This window comes from Paroedura picta, chromosome 2, assembly GCF_049243985.1.
Source record: "Paroedura picta isolate Pp20150507F chromosome 2, Ppicta_v3.0, whole genome shotgun sequence".
NCBI classification, from domain to species: domain Eukaryota; kingdom Metazoa; phylum Chordata; class Lepidosauria; order Squamata; family Gekkonidae; genus Paroedura; species Paroedura picta.
Genome location: NC_135370.1, coordinates 132,276,798 through 132,298,525, shown reverse-complemented (window position 1 = coordinate 132,298,525; position 21,728 = coordinate 132,276,798). Strand labels below are relative to the sequence as shown.

General features: G+C 45.9%; 1 protein-coding gene across 1 annotated transcript; it reads left to right on the top strand.

Annotated features, from left to right (window-relative positions):
• Positions 1 to 970: 970 nt before the first annotated feature.
• On the top strand, positions 971 to 17,411 carry LOC143828798 (transmembrane protein 151B-like). Its single transcript, XM_077319009.1, has 2 exons — positions 971 to 1,185; positions 15,289 to 17,411. The coding sequence occupies exons 1-2, from the start codon at positions 1,093 to 1,095 to the stop codon at positions 16,717 to 16,719; spliced, it is 1,524 nt and encodes a 507-aa protein (XP_077175124.1). The 5' UTR covers positions 971 to 1,092; the 3' UTR covers positions 16,720 to 17,411.
• Positions 17,412 to 21,728: the final 4,317 nt, after the last annotated feature.

Below are 21,728 nucleotides of genomic sequence, written 5' to 3'. Positions count from 1 at the left end.
GGATTAAAGGGCTCTAAGCCTGATGACAAATGTGAAGTGCAAACAGCTGTATAGGTAACTTAGAGTTGTGGGACACATGAATTATTGGTCTGTTCTGGCTGGCAGTGGCTCTCCACATCACCTACTGCCCGGTCTTTTGAATTGAAGAGGCTGGGAATGGACCTCCTGCCTGCTATTTCGCTGAGGCACAGAGGAATGAAAGGCCAACGGCCCCGTAGGATCAGACGAAAAACGTCATTTCGATCACAGAGTGTGGGGATGATATCCAAGAACTCCCATTTCTGAAGGGGGAGATGACTTTCTGCAGGGCAAAGCCTCGAGAATCTCCAGGAAAGAGGAACCTTCTGCAGGCCAATCCTTGTTTCTCTGCCAGGGAGGACCTGGGTGTTCTGGTCTCTTTGGGGGGTCCCCGTGCCCGGGATCCTGCCTCTGGCTAGGGGGCTCTGGGGAAGGGCAGCCGGCTTTCCCATCCAGCCGCTCAAGGACACCTGGCAAGAACAAGACGGAGAACAGCATCCCTCCCCCCCCCCCGGAGCTCCAGGGCCGTCCTGGGGGAGCGAGCGGGAGGGCTAGTTGGCCTCCCCCCCCCCCCCCCGTCGGCCAGCCTCAGGGACGCCAAGCGTGCGGGCTGGAGGGAGGGAGGATCCCGCCGCTTGCCGGGGGGACCCCGAAGTTGGCCGCCCATTGGCCCCACTGCAGAGTTGCGGTCGGCTGCAAAGGGCGGCTGAGGACTCCTTGCCAAGGGACGGCAGGCGGGGCGGCCGCCAGCAGCGCGACGAGGGCCCCCCACCCGCTGGCCGGCAGCCTCTCTGCGTCCTCCCTGCTGCCGCTGCCCCGAAGTTGACGGGCAGCCGCAGTCTGGCGCCGGCGGGAGCCCCAAGTCCGCCTTGGCGGGGCAGCGCAGAGCCTGCAGGAGCGGGACGCGCGTCCATGCTGAACGGCTTGGGCAGGAGCGGGAAGAGGAGGCTGCAGCCTGACGGCAGAGACCTGTAGCCCCCCCCCCCGCCGCCGCCGAAGGAGGAACTTTCCCGTGCCCTGCTTGGCATTTGGACGTATGAGGGGAGCTCCCTCCGACTTCTGGGATGGCCAAGGATGTCTGCCGGGGGGGAGCCAGAACCAGCCGCCGAAGCAAGGGCGAACGCTCAAGAAGCAGCAGGAACGGCAGTTTCGGGCGCTCCAGAGGAGGTGAGAAGCAGCCAAGGGCACAGAGGAGCCGGTGCATGTACGTGAGGAAGGGGGGGGGGGGCGGGAGGAGGAGACCGGGTCACTGGGCCGCTGGCACAGAAGCCGGGGCTTCACGGGCCACTCAATCAGAAGCCGAGAGAGCGAGAGGCCGGCGTCGTATAGGGTTGGAGACGCAGGTGCATGCTGAAGGCCCACTCCACTCCAGCACCACAGTGGGGGAGGGAACTATGTGGGGGGAAAGGTCGCAGGGGAAGCTTTTCAAGCTTGGCTTCCATAAACTCAGGGGAAGTTACGGGGGTGGGGGAAATAACCGTTAAAAATATAACCATTGGCATCTAGCAGACGTGCATTTGGAGATCTGTCGGGGTAGGTCTGTGAGAGAGGGAAAGAAAAGAGAGAAGTTGTTTGTAGACTCCCTTTGTGTTCTTGAAGGTATCTGTCTGGAGCAGTAACTAGCAACCCAAAATTAACCAAACCAAAGAAATACAGCGCCCCCCTCCAAGTAGGGTGAGGAGCTCTCCATAGTGCTGGACAATCACTAGCTCGACTCCACATTCCACCAGGCAAGGTGCTCTGGAACTCCAGCTTGCTTTCCTAATTCCTCATATGAAACCATCTCGGGCCATCCAGTGATTCTGAACTGAGAGCATATGCACATCCTGATCAATAATGGACTTCCCTGTTTCGTTCATTCCATCTACAACCCTCTGCTCTTCTCTCCCAAGGAAGCTCAAACTAATGCTCTGCAGAGATCTGGGAGGGATACATACCATTTAATTTCCAAACTATGGTGTGCTGCAGTCTGGTGGACTGACGTCAACAAATCACTTTTCTCCATTGGAGTCATCAAGCGCTCTGCTAAGGTTTTTGCAAACCTTTCTGTGGAGTGTGAGCCATGCAAAGGGTGTCAACAAAGCCTGGAAACAACAGCAATGTTTGCATGTTCAGTGACTAATATTTGGGTTGGGTTACAATGTATAATATTGTAAAAATCTACAGATTTAAATTAAATCTGAACTCTTAGGCTATTTTACATTGCAAAAAAATTATCACTCTATTCAAAATAAACGTTGTACATTTAAAAACAAACCAACTACATCACTGAAAACATAAGATATAAAGTATTATAAAAACAAACAAAGAAACATGTGGCCATATGTGGTTGTGATCCAACATTAAGCATTTCACATCCTATTGTTTTCTATTATAAGTGAGCGGGCTTCATCATGAGTCAGACCAAAAGGGATCTAGCTCACGTCAATCAATTTATGCCATAATAAACATGTTATACCTTAAAGAATCATCTTGGTTTCTTTTTTATAACATGGCTAGCTTTCTGGAATTTGAGACAACTAAATATGGTGGCAATCCTAACAACACCTTCCAGGAAGTTAAGACCTATTGAATAGATTTGAGTAGGATTCTGATTAGATCTTCTTCAAATAGTACTATCAAGGTGCAATTATGGTAGGAAATCCATAATCAGATCTCTCACATAGAATCATGGAATCATAGAATAATAGAGTTGGAAGGTACCTCATGGGTCATCTAGTCCAACCCCCTGCACTATGCAGGACACTCACATCCCAATCGCTCATCTACTGTAACCTGCCACCCCTTTGCCTTCACAGAATCGGCTAAATATGGCTCACATATTAGCCTAATTTCTCAATGAAATCACTGGGTCTCAGACACACTTAACTTTGCAGAACAGGCCTGGAGTAAATGCAGAACTGGGTTAATGTACTATCAATCTCACCCTCTTGTTACAGCCCACATGAGAGCTTCCGCCATGTTGGGATTGTTTTAAAGTCTTTTAATGGGGATAAGACTATTGTGACCCACCATGAGCCTACGGGGAGTGGCAGGAAATAAATCTAATAAATAATAATAATAATAATAATAATAATAATAATAATAATAATAATAATAATAATAATAATAATAATAATAATAAAAATAAACTCCTCGGAGTCCTGCTCCTTAGGGGTGAAGTTGGGTCTGTATTGGGAGGGGAAAATCAGAGAAAGTCATACCACATTCTTCTGTGAATAAATGTAGGCAGTCCTACACAAAATTCTAATTTTCTTCAAATATCCACTTACTTTAGTCAAAACAATAGCCAATGATGTAATTACTATAATATTCTTATCAAGTCAACATGAATTTACATGTCTGATTGCCAAGCACTTATCTCTAATATTTTGAATTGCCAAATTGTAAGTATGAACCATTGTGTTTCCAGACCCAGCTCTGTAATTAACACATGATAACAGGAGAAGGAGACTAATGGGGATATCAGGATAGTTGCTATCATATTATCTGGTTGCCTTAGTGGATGATCTCTGGTCCCAGCTGGATTGGGGTGGTTCGGCCATCCTTGTGATGCTTGATCTTTGGCCACATTTGACATGGTTGACCATGAGTTGTTGGCCCACCACCTCACCGAGGCCAGGATCTGGGGGACAGCCCTTCAATGGCTGTGCTCCTTTCTCTGGAACTGGACACAGAGGGTGGTAGCAGGGGAGGAATTATCATGCTCTTACTGAGCGGGGTCCCACAGGGGGCAGTACTTTCCAGAATTATGGGCTGGAGCGTCACCAGTATGCAGATGACACCCAGCTCTATCTCCTCATGGAGGAGTTCTCCTAAGTCAGACTTCATTTATGCTACACAGAGTCACCAATAAACCTGTATGCACACCAAAAATGCTTCTGTGCATATAACTGCAGTTCTTTGTGCTGCATGGAGTCCATACGAAACTTTCTAGAGCTGTTTCTTGAGGAGCAACAACAGACTACAGTGAAACAGTAACCTCAAAGGCTCCTGACTGTGAACAAGTCCCTGCCCACAGCCCTTTATTCCTCCAATTATGTTTGCCGACTCAAATGGCTGTAGTCCAGGGGTGCTTTTAGCTTCCCTCTTAAGCTTCTACACAGGGAGCTGCACAATCTAATTAGTTAATCTTTTGAAATGAAAAGGAGATGGATTCAAGGATTTAGAGACAGATATTACTAAAATTTGCTCTGTGTGAGAAGATAGTAGACCCAAAGTCGCAAATTTAAAAGCAAGTTTTACATTAGCTTGGTCTGTTGTCTGTTGCCAGTAAATATACTTCCTATAATATAAAAAGCACTGGTTGCTTTGTAGACCAGCTTCTAAAAATACTGACTGTCAGTTTGGAAGCTTGTTTCTCCCTCACTAAATTATAAATCTTGATCTCATTTACACACAGCACAGCACACCATCCCCAATTCTGCCGTTCTTGTGTTTTTGCAATGTCCTGTTCTGCCAAATGGTTGGTACCTGCTCAGAATGGTTAGTTGTTTCCTTGGGATCTGATAAGAACATAAGAGCCTTGTTGGAGGAGACCAATGATCCATCTAGTCCAGCATCCTGTCTCACACAGTAGCCAACCAATTCCACTGGATGGCCAACAACAGGGCATAGAGGCTGAGGCCCTCCCCTGATACTGCCTCCTGGCTCTGGGATTCAGAAATGTAGTACCTCTGAATGTGGAGTTTCCCCTCAGTCACCATAGCTATTCTCCATGAATCTGTCTAATCCCCTTTGAAAGCTGTTTATTCCTGTGGCCATCACTATATCATGATAGCCAATTAAATATGGGTTCAATTTATTCTGGTTTAGATTGTGCCTCTTAAATGATTTACTTTGACTATTCTTCTTGTAATATTGGAAAAACAATATCTCCCCATCATTTTGTCTTTGTTGTTGCTGTTTTAGCTTTTAACAGTGACGTGAATTATAAAAGTGGGAGCACATAAAGAGAAGTCAAGCCAACTCTGATAGAGTGCCTTTCTGATTTCTAAGCCTCAAGGTGCAGCTGACACTTCCCAAAGCTAGAGGGCTGCTCTCACCCCCTTTATCATGCCCCCTTTCCATACAGAGAAACTCTGATGCCATGGCACTTAATGGATTTTGAAGGAACATTAAGAGTGAGGTAGAATCTGACTCACCAGCTCTATGTGGGGCTTAAAGGGAAGTTTCCTTGACTTCAGCCAAGCTTTCTTCGTCCTAGCCTCCACCTGGTGGAACAAGATTCCAGAGGAGATCGGGGCCCTAAAATAACAGTTCTGTAGGGCCTGCAAAAGGGAGCTTTTCTATCAGCCATTTGGTTGAGGCCAACCAGAACCAATATCTTCCCCTGGGCCACCGATCCTCCCTCCCATGAAATTAATGTCCTAAACTGACCAGTCATGAGTCCATCTGTATGAATTTACTGTTCACACTGTTTATAATTGTTCTACTGTTATTTACTGTTACCTACTTTCTCTGTATTGTTCCTGTTCCTACGTTTCATGTGAACTGCCCAGAGCCTTAGGGGAAGGTGGTGTATAAATGTAATAAATAAATAAAAGAGGAGAGGTGAGGTATGACAAAGGACAAGGAAAAGTGGAGAGGGGCAGAGGCTCTGGAGGCTATCCTGTAAAAACTCAACATAGGCCCTAGTGACAGATTTCCCCCTCACATCACTCAGATCATACCCAAACATTAGAAGGAAATGAATCTCATGACTTGGACCATGCCATGGCTCCCCTTGGTGATCAGGGCCTACTGGATTCTGTACCCACAGTCCCCTTCTCTTTACAAGCCTGCTTGCGGTGAAGGAAGCTAACTTTTCAGTCCTCTAAGGTAGCGATCCCCAACCTGTGGGACGCGGACCACATGTGGTCCTTTGACTAATTGGAGGTGGGCCCTGAAGGATGCCTTTTCCCCCTCCCCCCGGCGCTTTACTTCATCCCCCCCAGCCCTTTACAACACACTTCATTGTTGTGGCGTGTCTGTATCTTATTTTGAAGGGATGTTTAAACATTACCATAGCGATCAGAGAGCGTTAGGGCAGTGGTTGAGAGTAGAGGAGTAAACTACCCCCCCCACCGGGCCTCAGTAAAAGGCGTTGAGTGGTCCCCGGCGTTGAGTGGTCCCTGGTGATAAAAAGGTTGGGGACCACTGCTCTAAGGGACCTACTCAGCCACTATTTGGAGAATGGTGGGACACAGAAAAACAATCTAGTCCAGTTTTCCCATAGTGGATTCTAGGCAATTGCCATTGTGTGCAAGGGTCAACCGTGGCTCAGGACAGACCCCAGCCCAGGCTAGATGAACAGCTTCAAGTGGCAGCTCCAGGCAGGGCCACTGACATCAGCACCACTACCAGAGTGCAAGTGCCACAGAAGGTGAAGAAGAGCCACGGAAGGACAGGGCTCGCTTTCCCACCTGCCTTCCCCTGCCCCTTCAATGGAGGCAGGAAAGGAGACCAGGGAGCCGTTGTCTTCTCACCACCTAGCTAGTGAGGGTAGTGATTCCTTGCCTGTCTGGCTCCATGACTGCTGCAGCGCCACAGATTCCTGGATCACAGGGTGAGGGGGCAGAACCGAGGCCACCACATCCCCCCAGGCCAGCCATGAAGGTGCTGTAAGCCAAGGGACCATTCTCATGTGGCCACTCGGTGCTCTGTTGTTGTTGTTTCAGAAGATGTCTGTGTTGCCTCTCCAAGGTAACTGCCCAAATCAGCTTACAAAATAAAACATAATAAAAATATACGACATGTAAGTTGTACACAGCATTCAAAAACGTAGCCAGAGCATAAAATAGCATAAAACATAGAAAAACAATCCTTTATTACCCCATTATCGGGCTAGCAGTTTAAAATGTTTAACTAATATTATATTAATTCAATTGTATTTTAAACTTTATTGACTTCTATAGTAGCTGTATGTTTCTGGCTTTCATAGTGTTACATTGTTCAGATTCAGTGCCTGAGGCGTCCGGTCGCGAGGGAGGGGCAGAGACGTCTCAGAATGAATTAAAAATAAAAAATAAAAACAGACCATAAAAGTAATTTTTAATTGGCCTCTTAATTAAATGGGTAAACAGAAGTATTGCTTTTTTCTGCTGGACTGCATCTAAAAGAAAGTGTTGTAAGTACCAGGCAGGTATCAAGGAGAAGGGCATTCCACAGGGGAGGTGCCACCACTGAACAAGCCCTGTCTCTACTTGCCACTTTCCAGGCCTCTGAAGGGGATTGGTCCCTTCCAATTCTGTGAGGGTATTTGTTTTTTAGGTTCATCCACCCAGGTTCATCCACCCAGAATCAAACATCAGTAGTTTAGGGTTAGGAAAGATTAGGATAGGAAAGAGCTTTCTTTCTTTTTGCAGCTGATAGCCCAGGCCCTTGCAGCAAACTTTCACCACAGAAATGTTTTGTTACACTTTCTCTGACCTTTCTTCCAAGGATTTCAGAGAACTATCAACGACACCATCCCATTTTATCCTCACAACAACTCAGTGAGGCCGGGCATTAATAAAATTATTGATTTGCCCAAGCTCCTGTGGTTCATCTCAGGGCTGTGGATGGATTTGAACACCGGGCTCCCTTCACTGCATTCAGCATACTATGTGACGTACCACATTGGTTCCTGGACTTCCCTAGCCTGACAGAGGCCTTTCTTCATCTAATCTAGCTGGTAACTCAGTTTTAACATGGTAGAAACAGATTCTGCAAAGGGTTAATCAGGGAAAAGTAAAATGAGATTAACGTTTGCAAGAAAAGTGGTGGGAGTGAGGTGCGTACAGTCTTCAGCGGGAAAAAACAGATGCATCTATATTTATAAAACTACAAAGATCTGGAATGTAAGCAAGCTCCTTTTTTAAAGATCAAAAGCAAATCATTTCTGCTCGGTTTTTGTCAAGATGGCTCACAGAAGGTGTTACTGCCTAATGATCACTGAAACCTGATCCAGCAGTCCAGAATAGCTAATGCACACGCCCCAGTGATAAGCTCCAAACATAGCATTTATCTAAGCACTGTGGGAAAATCCTCTCTAAAGCTGTTTTGTGCTCCTAGTCATGGCAGTTCACAACCTCACTGTTCAGGCACACCGTCCAGGTACTCTAGCCTAGGCCATTCCCAAGTATCCTAAACAGCTTTAAATGTTTTTCACAGAATGCTGCCCAAGGACACCAGAGAATTAGCTATCAGTTCATAGGAATCATGGCCAATACTAGCAACTTTTCCTAGAGGCTGAGAAGTAGGGGGGGGGGGGTTTGAGGGGCTGTACTTGGCCTGAAGGCTATAGAAAAGCCGCAGTGCACCTGCAAGTAAATAGCAGCAAGTAAATAGCACCAAAGGCAGCAAAATGACAAACTGGAATGAGGCACTAGAGTTTTGATGTGGTCGAATGGACAGCACCACTTCAGAGTGCAGCCATTATTAAAAGTTCTCTAAAGGGTTGAGCCAGAGCATTTGCTCGTGACTGCTGGGAATTTGCTTGTGACTGCTGGGAATTTTTGATGCAAGGCAACACTCAGAACTGTACCCTACCTGCAGTGGAAGTGGCAACATCCACTCTACCACCATTTGTCTGCATCACAACAAAGCTCTCCAGTGTCACTTTGTCATTCCTATTTGCAACAGCATTGGAAGGGGGTATTTCTGAATTCGAAGAGCCTCTTGTGGCGCAGAGTGGTAAGGCAGCCGTCTGAAAGCTTTGCCCATGAGGCTGGGAGTTCGATCCCAGCAGCCGGCTCAAGGTTGACTCAGCCTTCCATCCTTCCGAGGTCGGTAAAATGAGTACCCAGCTTGCTGGGGGGTAAACGGTAATGACTGGGGAAGGCACTGGCAAACCACCCCGTATTGAGTCTGCCATGAAAACGCTAGAGGGCGTCACCCCAAGGGTCAGACAAGACTCGGTGCTTGCACAGGGGATACCTTTACCTTACCTTTATTTCTGAATTCTCTGCAGACTTGAGCATAGCTGCAGATAGCGAGTGCTGACAAACCATGGTGCTCTCACAAGTCAGTTGGCAGGCACTTGGTGCCACTGAACAGGGGATCAGTGGAGAAAGACTGAGGACCACTGCTTCACTGTCCTTTGAATGCTCTTCTCCTACTCTTAGGGAATTATTCTTCTGCTGTGTTTGCACAGTGAGCGCTTCGCTGCAGGCGAGATAGGGCCTGCATCTGGTTTAAGCTTTCAGAAATTCTGCATGAAGGTTAAACCCATCGGAGCGATATGTTTCATTACCTAACACCAGCCTTTGCCAGACCATCCAAGTGCTCTGTGTGACTGTGTACACAGACACTATTGTTGATATGCACAATCTGTAGTGTGTGTGATTAAAAAGGATATGAAGAGTCTCCTGCAGGGGGCATCGGAGGAGATGTGTATTTAGCATAGTTAGACTGGGAACTTCCTGATATTTTTCAAATAATCCCTTCCTGTCTCCTAATTGGCTCTTTGGAGACTTCCTGCTCCTTTGAGCATTCTCCCTCCATGTTCCCCTCCACAACAGACTAAACAATTGCATCTAACTGTCAGTTAGACAGGACTCTCTCGTACCTCTTTCCATGGAAATAAATAAAACTATTTTAATCTTTTAAGCATTCTAATGCTTTGCTCCTCCCTTTGCGTATTTGAACTCTGCCAACAATAATGTCATGGACAAACTGAGTACACAGAAAGCTCTGCACACAGCTTCTCATAGTCACAGACATGGCTGTATACTTGAATACAAGATTGTATGACAGAATCAGCTTGCAGGTAATCGAGGGGGGGGGGGGCCCGTTCTAAACTCAGTATGTTTTGAAACAGATGGTCATCTTAGGATGGCCAAGGAGTCTCAAAGCGACTTACAATCACCTTTCCTTTCTTTCCCCACAACAGACACTTTGTGAGGTAGATGGGTCTGGGAGAGCTCTGAGAGAACTGTCACTAGCCCAAGGTCACCCAGCTGGAGGCATATGGAACTTTTTGTTGCTCCATATAAACCAAATATTTAATCAAGACCCCCCCCCCCCGGTCAATGGTGTCCCGCTTTACCAATGTTAAAATCTGGTCACCTTCCTTAAAAGAGATGAGAACATTGTCTAAGGTTGACCAGGGGGGGCGAGCTGGGGAGACCAGAGCAGTACAGTCTTTCCCTCAGAGGCAGATCCCTGCCTTCAAGGCCACACTCCAAGAGCCTGAGATTGACACCCTGCTACAGGGAGTCCAGATGCCTATAGGTTCCAGACCAGGCCCCAAGAGTGTGCAGATCTCATCACCTGAGAACTCAGAAGACATTCCTGATCCAGTGGCAGCGGTCCCACTGCCAGGCCCAGCCCACCAGCCCTCCTGGCTCAGCCATCACCAGCAGGAGCAACACGGACTCCGAAGCAATCCAGCAGAGATGCAGTGCCAAGCTTTGCAGTCCATATTACAGCTCTGAAGCCACTGCTCCAGTGGATTTCACTCTTTGGGATTCCCGCTCCAAATAAGGACTGGCAAGATCTCAGGTGCTGCCTTAGAGCAGCTTGACAAACCTTGGTGAATCAAGCCGTTTACTAGCCTCCAACTCTTGTGCTCAGCTCCAGCACCTAGGTCCCAGATCCAGGTTCCCAACTTCAGGCCCCAGGCTTGGGCTCCAGACTTCCCAGGATGATCCTGCTCTGAGGAAGACCCATCTCACCAAAGGCACATGGAATTAAAACCCAAGCACTGATAGGATGCAGGATGACAGGTAGACTTCTCTGGCTCCCAGTGCTATTGTTCACAGATAGCTTGTGACGAGAGGCACCCTTCGAGCTGACTGGGCTGCTGCTGCTGAATTTCTCCCACATGATAATGTTAAGTTGATGCACTGCTGTACAGAAAAAGCTCTGCATCAACCAGAAGTAGACAATGATTAACATGATTACAGCGATCCTCATTTTGCAACCATGTTAAAATGTGTTATCACACCATCATTGTAAGCATTTGTATAGAGTAGGTGTGCCAAATTTACAACAAACCTTTGGGGAACTAAAGTATCCTCCTGATGAAGAAGTCAAGGAACAGATTAATAAAGCCCGAATGGCACCCCAAGACAACCTGTGGCAAGACAGGCCCAAAAGAGACAATAACAGAACAGCACTTGTGGTCACCTACAGCTTTCAACTCAAAACAGTTCAATACATCATTGTGCAGTTCAATGCACAACTTCTACTGGATAATGACAACACTTTTTCATAAGTACTGGGGAGAGCAAACCTTTTTTTGTGTACAGACAGCCTCTCCCCCCCCCCAATCTCAAACAACTCCTGACCCAGATAATGCAATGTTGAATTTGAATATGGAGATAAACCCAGATGCCAAATTTGTTGCTACATACACCCAGACAACACAATCACTGGACCCAACAACATCAGCTATACCATCTGAAGCTCATTCATTTGCTCACCTTCTGACCGTGTTTATGGCATTAAATCCCAACAGAGCCCTTCTGCTCTTTACATAGGGCAAACAGGTCAAACCCTGTGCCAAGGGATGAATGGACACACATCTGACATCAAGAATCACAAGACTGAGACTTCTGTCATTTCAACTTCCCAGGGCATTCAGTAGGGGACCTCCAAAGTAGATTTGGAAATGAACTGGGATGGGAGATGGCAGAATTGCAGATTATTAGAATGCCTCCCCACAATGCCTCCCCAGAACTTAACAGGGACATCAGCTACTTATCTGAGGAAGAGTGAATGCACAAGAAAGCTCACCCCTTGAATAAATCTTTGTTGGTCTTAAAGGTGCTACTGGACTCTGATTTTATTGTGCTACTTCAGACCAACATGGCTGCCCATTTGAATCTATGCATGCTATGTCACTCAAGACTCACTTATTCTCAGAAGCTGAACTTGTTGGGTCTGGGAGGAGGGACCACTAGACCCACACCTAATTTCCACATCCCCCTTATCATCTAATGTGAATTTCAATATCTTACCAAATGTTTTATTCCAATCTTAGCTGTATTTATTGCCTGGTTACTTGCACATCTATTCTTATTAACCCTACCTATATGTAACATTTCAGGAAACCTGTTTCAAATGCCTCTTGGTTTCTGTTTGCTCCCAGAGTTGGACTGATTGACCTTGGGCTACCACTAAACTCATTCTTCTGTCTGTTAACTCTTGTATTTGTATGTTGATTGAGGTCCATTTGCAAGATTCTGATAACTGCCTGGATCCTCTCAGGTATAATTGTCCAATTAATCATGCATCTGAACTCTAGCTAAACCTTCCTGGAAGTTAAATCCCCCCCCCCCCACTTGCCCTCTCTCACCCTGTATGTATAGCTGAGGAGATTTTGTTTCATTATATCTAAAAAAGTATGCTTACATATAAAAGCTTGTACCTTAAACAACACATTTTGCTCATAAAGATGCCACTGGACTCAAATGTTGTTCTGCTGTACTATTTATTTATTTATTTATTAAATTTATAACCTGCCATTCACGGCAAGCTGTCCTGGAGTGGGTTACATGAGAAAAAACCCCACATAAAACACACAGCTCCCCAATAGAATTCCCATTAAACTATTTATTTATATATTAAATTTAAATGTGATACTTTCCTTAAATTAATGCAAATAAACCCAGGGGTCAAATACATGTTTGGGGATTTATTACTATTTTAATAGGGTTTTAATTTGTTTTTCGTGTAACTTGCTACAAGTGACAGGATTTAAATCAAAATAATAAATAAATAAATGTAGCCATCATCCCCTCGCATGTGTGCCAACTCTGATGCATTTATTAACTGAGTCCCAAACACTCCCCCCCCCAAGTATTTGCATTCTGTTAATTTGGCTCATTTCCCCCTTCTTCTGTTGAACCACGCCATTGGCCAGTCCCCCTCTCTCCCAGAGTGTGATGTTCCTCTGCCATTGCTATATTTCCATTCAACCCACATCTAGATTACACTGTTTTCTCTTGCTCCATCATTTTAGACATGATAGCATTTTGCTCCAGTTAAACTGCAGCTCTTGAAGTTAAACTTCAAGGCCAGGTCCTTTATCACATGCAGACTCTTCTTTGTGCATGTGTCATAGAAGGAAATCCTTGGCCACAAAATTCTATGTCAAGTTAGTATTGCCATTCACTTTCTTGACATTTCTGCTACTCTGTTTCTTTCTCCTTGTGGTTCCCTCATAGCAATTTTATGAGCTTGGCACCCCATGCCTGGTATATTAGAAATCAGAGTTTGGAATGATGAACATTAACACCGAATAGTTGTTTTGAAATCACAGTTTAGCTTATGACAGCTCTACTGGAGCCCAGATGAAAGAAATTACAAATGCTTCCAACCCCAATTTCCTTTAAAGAGTGAAGGGTCACCTCTCCAGTAGGCACCACTATTTATCATTGTAGTGTAGTGATTAAAAGCAGCAGCATCTAACCTGGCAAACCGGGTTTGATTCCCTGCTCTTACATGTGCAGCTAGCAGGGTGAACTTAGGCTAGATGTTCTCACAAAGCAATCCTGTCAGAGCTCTCTCAGCCTCACTTACCTCACAAGGTACCTGTTGTGGGGAGAGGAAGGGAAGGCTATTGTAAACTGCTTTGAGACTCCTTCTGGTAGAGAAGAGTAGGGTATAAAAACTAACTCTTCTTCCTCATAGCAGCCACTAGTAATTTTTTAATGCTGCTGACAAGAGTAGGTTGTGGCTACGGTATCTGACATATCAAAGCAAATGTGTTTATCTGCATAATCACTATTGCTTACAATATTCACTCTATAAATCTATAAGAACAAGTCACTTGCTGGAATTGCACTGGAGATTACTATTTAATCTCCAGCTTCAGTATCTAATTGATACAAAAGTGATGTCAAATTCCAAAAGAAATTCACATTTCCCAGTAACTATTATGTGTGGCCCCTACACTCAGTGTCAGATTTGGCTCTTCAGCCCCTTTGAACATGATGTTCTGGAGGGACATGCTTCCACCCCTCACAAGAACCAGACAGTTATTTATATGGCAAGGGATTAAGTCTTCTGTGTCTATTAATATGCCAACTCTTTTAATATATCTGCAGCAAACTAGGGTTGTCCTCTTCCCCTTGGAGGTATCATTGATGAGTAAAACTACAGGTATTCAGCTGTGTTTGTGTAGCTGCATATCAGCAAGCAATGCTTACAGACCTTTGAATCAGATGCAATGAAACAGATCCTCATCTGTGTGGTCACTGTTAGTTGTGTGGAACTTTTAAAACCCTACAGAATTGCTGCTGCCAAAAGTTTTGTAACCATTTCTAGGCTTTGAAGTTTAATGAGTTGCAAATGAATATACCCCCTCAGCCTTCACAGGTGTATCCCTGGAGGGAATAATAACTTAGTTGGGCAAGAGAGTTTTTTGTTGTAATACATCAGACCATGCGCATAACGTGTTCTGTTCAGCTGCCAATTAGGCAGCATGTGGATTCCAGAGGGACCTGAAATTCCCGTCCTGAATTGGCAGTTTCGGGAGCAATTGGATAACGATAACAATTTAAATATTCATCCTGAAATAAAGTAGTGCTTGAAAGTTTTCACACGATATTTAAGAACAAATGATGGGTGAGCATGGCAAGCTTGCTTTTAACAGCATGTTCAGGAACTTCCAGCGAGTCACAGAAAGTCTTTCATAAGATCTGGGAGCAACCCATGCCCTTGCTGCTGATTAAGGACAATACGAAGCAAGGATTATGCAGACTTTCTCCCCTGTTACACTTTCTGGAGACAAGTCAGAGAGTTTTAATACATTTTACTAGGAATCATAATAATAGATACAGAAGAAACTGCCTGAATGGGACCAGGATTGAAAAGCATCCTCCTAATTAAAAACCCAAAGAAATGATAGAAAGCAGTATTCTTATGGGCCAATGGATCAAAACACCCACCCCATGATGGTCCCCGGTTGCAACCGACTGGAACCAGCGGCATTTCTGTATTTCCCAGTTAAGAGTGAAATGACAGCCGTAGTCAGACTGCTAGAATCTCCAGTTTTTTAGCTGCTCAGGCAAATTGCAAGTCCAGGTGGTGACAGTCCCAGAAAGCTTGTGAGCACATCATAGCTTTTGTCACAAGTGCACTGACAGAAGCAGTTCTGAGGTCTTAGCCTGACTTGGGGTTGAGAAATCCACTCTTGACGGTAGCTCAGAACTGCAAATAAGGCCTGTTCAGTACCAAGCTCTATCCAGTCATCAATAAGTGATATAGTATTGCATGCAATAATTAAAATGATCTCACAAGAAATTCTCTTTCTCTCTCCATCCTCTCCCCACTTCCTTTTTTGTGCTATCGGATTCTAAGCAACAGCCTGTCAAGCAGTCTTTGAGTGCCTCCATGTGCAGAGAGTCCCACTGGAAATGTCTCCTCCTCTCCGTGCTTATGTACAGCTGCCTGGGGGCTGTAACTTGGTGCCAGTTCACACAAGTCACCAAGCTGAGCTTTGATAGTTCTATTAAAGGCAAGTCCATGATCTACCATGATAGTCCTTGCTCTGATGGCTACATCTATATCCCGTTAGCATTTCTCACCATGCTCTATGCCGTTTACCTGGTTGAGTGCTGGCATTGCCGGGCCAAAAGCGAGCTCCAGTACAAGGCTGATGTGGAAAGCGTCTATGACCGAGTCTCCCGAATGAAGCAGGCCACACCGTGCATATGGTGGAAGGCCATCAGCTATCACTTTGTCCGACGAACCAGGCAGGTGACTCGGTACCGCAATGGTGATGCTTATACAACCACCCAGGTCTACCACGAGAGGGTCAACACCCATGTGGCCGAAGCTGAGTTTGATTATTCCCACTGTGGTTTCAAGGACATCTCTAAAGAACTCATGGGCTTGGAGTGTTATTCAGCCACGAAACTAAAATTCACCAAGTGTTTCAGTTTTGCCAACACAGAGTCTGAGAACTCATATCTTACACAGCGGGCTCATTTTTTCACAGAGATCGAAGGGCTGGATGACTACATGGAGGTCAGAGAAGGCATGCAACTCAAAAATATTGACTTCAAAGAGATCATGATGGCTTACGGGGACCCAGAGCATCTCCCATGGTACGTGTCCCAATACGCCTTCTGGGTGGCAGCTTTGATGATGCTTTCCTGGCCACTGAGAGTTTTCATAGAATACCGGACTGCCTTTGTGCACTACCATGTGGAGAAACTCCTTGGGGTGGAGTACAGAGTGCCGGCCGTGGCAGAAGAGCCCTTATACAGATATCGGATTCCCAGGGTCAGCACTCAGGACAGCACTGAACTCGAGTGGCACATCTGCACGAACCGGCAGCTGATCCCCAGCTACTCAGAGGCCATGCTCTTGGACCTGGCAAATCCTTCCACGTGCAATGGCTACTCCGTGTGCAGATACAGTGAGGTCACGCACGGCTGTGAGCACTGCCACCATGCCTCCAGCACCTCCTCCATCTTCTCCCGCCATGCCTTTCACAGCTGCAGTGGAAACTCACAGCTTTCTCTCAACACCAGCCGCTTCTCCCTGTGCCGGATTCACGGCTCTCACAGGACAGGCCTTGGGAGAAGCCACAGCAGCAGCATTGCTGACCGTGGCTGCCAGGATGACCAGTGCTGCTCCCACTCGAGCCAGCTGGCCATCAATGAAAACCCGCCCACTTACCACGATGCTCGTTTCTTCCCGGTGCTGATTGTGCATAGGCCCGAAAGGCAGGAAGGGAGGCCGTTCTACCTCCGCCGTGCGTCCTGCCTGGAGACTTCACTGTGAAAAGGCTTCCTGTCATTCACGCACTGCCCGAATCCTGTTGACCAATGAGAGCAATACCAGTACAACCATGCAGGGCAACTGCCCTCTGGCTAAAGCCCCAGTTCTCCATTTCCGGAAATAAGAAGCCTACTCAAATGGGTAGCTACAAAAGAAGTCTGATGGTCAATTGATAATTGTTTCAATGTATTCCATGGTATCCTGCCCTCCCTTCAGAAGAAAACTTCGATGGGTCATATGTTTGTATTACACCTTGTTGTATGTATTATCCCAGCACAGTCACAATAACACCATGCTTAGGCTTATGCTGATGGCAGAGTAGGGGTCTGACCCTAGATCCCCTCTGCCAAAATTCCATACTCTAACACTGGCAGCATTTGTGCTCTTGTGTAGCAGGAATGGATATCTGGACCTTACCTGACTGAAATCTGATCCAAAGATTCTATTCAGTAGAACTGGGTTTGATTCCCCACTGAAGAAGAAGAAAAAGAAGAGTTGGTTCTTATAATGCTGCTTTTCTCTACTTAAAGGAGCCTCAAAGCGGCTTACAATCTCCTTCCCTTTCCTCTCCCCACAACAGACACCCTGTGAGGTGGGTGAGGCTGAGGGAGCCATGATATTACTGCTTGATCAGAACAGCTATCAGCGCCGTGGCGAGCCCAAGGTCACCCAGCTGGCTGCATGTGAAGGTGGAGAGGGGAATCAAACCTGGCTCACCAGATTAGAAGTCAGTGCTCCTAACCGCTGCACCAAGCTGGCTCTCCACTGAAGGACTGGGTTTAATTCCAGTCCTTGTGATCTTGGAGCAGTCATAGTTCTCTCAGAGCTCTCAGTGTCTGTTGTAGGGAGAGGAAGGTGATTGTAAGCCACTTTGGGATTCCTTTGGGTAGTAAAAAGCAGGGTATAAAAACCCAGCTCTTCTCTCTTCTTCTTTTCTATTAAAATTAATATGTATTGAAAAATTAACACAGCGGTTTTATAATAATATTTCACCAACTAACTACCTGGCTTAAAGATTAAAGAGGCAAGAGGAAGGTGGCGAGAGTTTCAGCAGATGTCTAACCGGCAGGGAGATTTACCAATCAGCAGATTTGCACAGATCTTTCGATCAAGGAGGATTGAACTAATAGGTCTGTCTTTCCAAAATGTGGGTTTCCTCCTAATCGCATTACTAGCGTAATGGCTTGGGGAGGGCTTTGATTCTACATACCCAGTGGCTCTTGCCAGCTCAGGCTAGCCCTGTCTTGTGCAGCATTATCCAAACACAGGGGCAGAGATTTCATTGGCACACCCTCTTATATAGGCTGTGCTGCAGACTTTGGGGGGAGGGAAGACAAATACTGTACTCCGGACCTCCAGCAATAAGCAGCACTGCTGTGCAGGGAGGGGACAGACAAGGACAAATGGCTTTCTTACATTTCCTGGAACGTGAATAGAGGCAAATGCTACAGCCCCCCCCCCACACACACACCCCAGTAGCATATCAATTTCCCCCCAGAAAGGCATGTGAACTGCAGTCCATGACACACAGAGAGAATCCAGGAAACCAGAAACATCCATTTGTTAAAAAATAAAAAATAAATCAGAGATTTCCATTTTTAAAAACCCACAAAAATTCTTGATTGAGATTATGGAACTAAATGGATCCACGTGTAGTGTGCAATGACACTCTTAGAGGAGCACAAAGGAAGGAGCGTGCCAATGGAAAGCAGGGACAAAGGGGGTCCATGCCCCATTTCCTCTGTGTGTCTGCCCAGTGACATTTTTTCCTTGTTGTTGTATGTATTCTTGTGCCTGCTCCGCTCCACTGCCCACCTTCATGGATTGCCAGATACCAGCTTCAGTGTTTGCCCTGCCATGTCCCCTGCCTTCTTGACTTTGCTCTGCCAGGAGCTTCCTTCTGCCCACTCTACCAATAAAATAGGGAGGCTTTTCCTTGCCTGTCCAAAAGGATTCCTTGGAAGAGAGGGAAGGTCAATCTCTGAAAACAAGATGAAGGGCGGAGTTACAGCACATATTTGTTTGTTTGTTTGTTTGTTTGTTTGTTTATATGCTGACCTCCCCTCCTCATGTACGCCTGCCTTATTCTGGTGCCCCCCCTCTCTTAGCATTGGTTGGCTTTCCTCACTTTCACTGGAGATGCCTGGGATTGAATCTGGGACCTTCTATACACAAAAGCTGCACATTAAGCTGGGCTTCCTCTCTCTCCCCGTATTGAGTCTGCCATGAAAACGCTAGAGGGTGTCACCCCAAGGGTTAGACATGACTCGGTGCTTGCACATGGGATACCTTTACCTTTATCTTTTTAACCATAGCAAGAGCCTCTTGTGGCGCAGAGCGGTAAGGCAGCAGACATGCAGTCTGAAGCTATGTCCATGAGGCTGGGAGTTCGATCCCAGCAGCCGGCTCAAGGTTGACTCAGCCTTCCATCCTTCCGAGGTCGGTAAAATGAGTACCCAGCTTGCTGGGGGGTAAACGGTAATGACTGGGGAAGGCACTGGCAAACCACCCCGTATTGAGTCTGCCATGAAAACGCTAGAGGGCGTCACCCCAAGGGTCAGACATGACTCGGTGCTTGCACAGGGGATACCTTTACCTTTACCTAAACATATTAATCTAGTACTTTGGAAATGTAATGCACCTCAGGTGTTTGGACCCTGGCATGATAGTAAGAGCCTATTTTATAAAATGACCAATAATTTGTCCAAGATTATGCCCAAGGGTCTGTGCCAGGGATATGTTTCCTGCAAAATTTGTTCGAAAACAAACAAATGAAAGTCCCCCATCCCACTCCAGTAGAAATAGCCACTTCAATTCCCACTCCATATCAAACTATATAATCAAAACAGGACTTTGGCTTTATACTAAATGCTTCAACCAAATTCCTCTTACTGGGTTGCTTTTGGGGAATCTGCAATGCACTGTTTCATGTGCTGGAACAGCTTGAAACCCCCAGTCACTTAATTACAGGAACTATTCCCTTGTCACAGAACAGAAGAGTATTGGTGATGTTCCCATACATGGAGAAATTTGTGATATCCTTCCGGTGCTATGAAGAGAAGGATAATCTTGATCTCCCTTGTCTCCTGAAAAAGAAAAGTGCTTAATTCTCAACTTCTCTGCGGGTGGAGATATAGAGTGAAGAATTTGGCTCTGAGAGATAAGGTGGGTCCATTTTAAATGTCAGCTCTACGTCCATGAATCTGACATTACCTCCAGGCCCGTCAAAACAGACCCTACCGACCAGAACTACTTTCCATTTCTTCCTTGCTTGTATGTTTATAAAATGTAAAATCTCTTCCTTGCCTTTACCTTCTTCTCTTACTCATTCATCCATTATCTGTCAGGCATTGCAATTCATCAAGTTCCTTTGCTTCTTCTTAGGATCATTGCATAACATTTGAAACTGAGTTCAAGTGACCCTCCTCATTTATTTCTTTAATTTATAGACTGCCCTCCCTGTAGGGCAGGCTCAGGGCGGTGAACAAAGGTTAAAATCATTTAAAAACCATGTAATAAAAGTAGTGCATAAGACTAGTAAGTAGCTGTTGATACAGGTAAGAGTAATAGTTCACCATACAATCAGCTAGCAGCGATTTAAAACAAATCTCCATTCAACCTAGCTTTAACATTTTCTCTGTATGGGTTTGTTTCTGTGTGAGTTTGCTCCAAGAATTTGGGTCTCACAAGTTGGCTTTAGCTGCAATACAACAAACTGTAATTTGTGACACTGTACTTCTGTCCCACACTGAACACAGAGGGTGCCATGCATTGTTCCACCCTTGGCTGTGTTACTGCTCTTGTGCAGCACAGCAACAGTGGCTCTTCCTGCCACCTGGTTAGGGTACCAGTCAAAAGTGGGGGTTGCATCTTTGTGCCAGTGCTTGAAATCTGTTCTTCTTTCTGCATTTAAAAATCATACTCCTGGGGGTTGAAATGCCTTACAGATTGTATCAGGTTGATCCTGACCACAGCCCAGCAACATATGCAGATGGATCACTCGTGAAGGCCTGTTGTTGCTGTTTTTACATATGGAAAATTGAGACTGAAGACTGCTTCTCACATGCATGTCTCATCTCTCGATGACTGACTCTAGATGACCCTTTAGCAAGTGATTTTCCAAGATCACATAATGAAAATGTGGCTGAGAAAGGATTTGAACTTAGATCATTGCCCAAAGCTCCAGCCAGCCAGCTTGGTGTAGTGGTTAGGATTGTGGACTTCTAATCTGGCATGCCAGGTTTGATTCCCCGCTCCCCCTCATGCAACCAGCTGGTTGACCTTGGGCTCACCACAGTACTGATAAAGCTGCTCTGACCAAGCAGGAATATCAGGGCTCTCTCAGCCTCCCCTACCTCACAGGGTGTCTGTTGTGGGGAGAGGAAAGGGAAAGTAATTGTAAGCTGATTTGAGACTCCTTCGGGTAGAGAAAAGCAGCATATAAGAATCAACTCTTCCTCTTCCTCCTTCTCCTCCTCCCCACCCCCACTGGATCTCTACCTGTTATCAGCAGTGTTTATACAGTGGCTCATATTCACAAGACCCTGAGCAGCCAATGAAGAATCAGGGCTATAAATACTGACATTAAAAAGAGAAAATGTCGTTCCCCGTACTGTTTCTACATATTTCCTCTATCTCTTTAGCTTTGTTGACCGTTATAGTTAGGAGGACTACTGTGGCTAGCCTGGCTAACTGCAGGGCTAGTACACCCATTCACAGTCATTCGGTTTCTGCATCTTGAGTTTGAGAGTCATTTGGTGCTAAGCGTTCTGCAATGTGAGTCAGGAGCTGATGCAGAATTCGATCCTGGTCTGGGCCTTTGGAGTTCTGCTGGGCTTGTGCCTTGTTCTTGGAAGCGGAATCTGGTTTGGAGGAGGGAGTGTCCTTGAAGGATTCCCGGAAGCAATTTGTATCTGGGTCACAAATACAATGTTGATCATTCCTGGGTTGCAGCCACTGGCCCAATGCGGTTCCTTGTCTTTTGGGAACAACACTATGAAAAAGCAAATAAA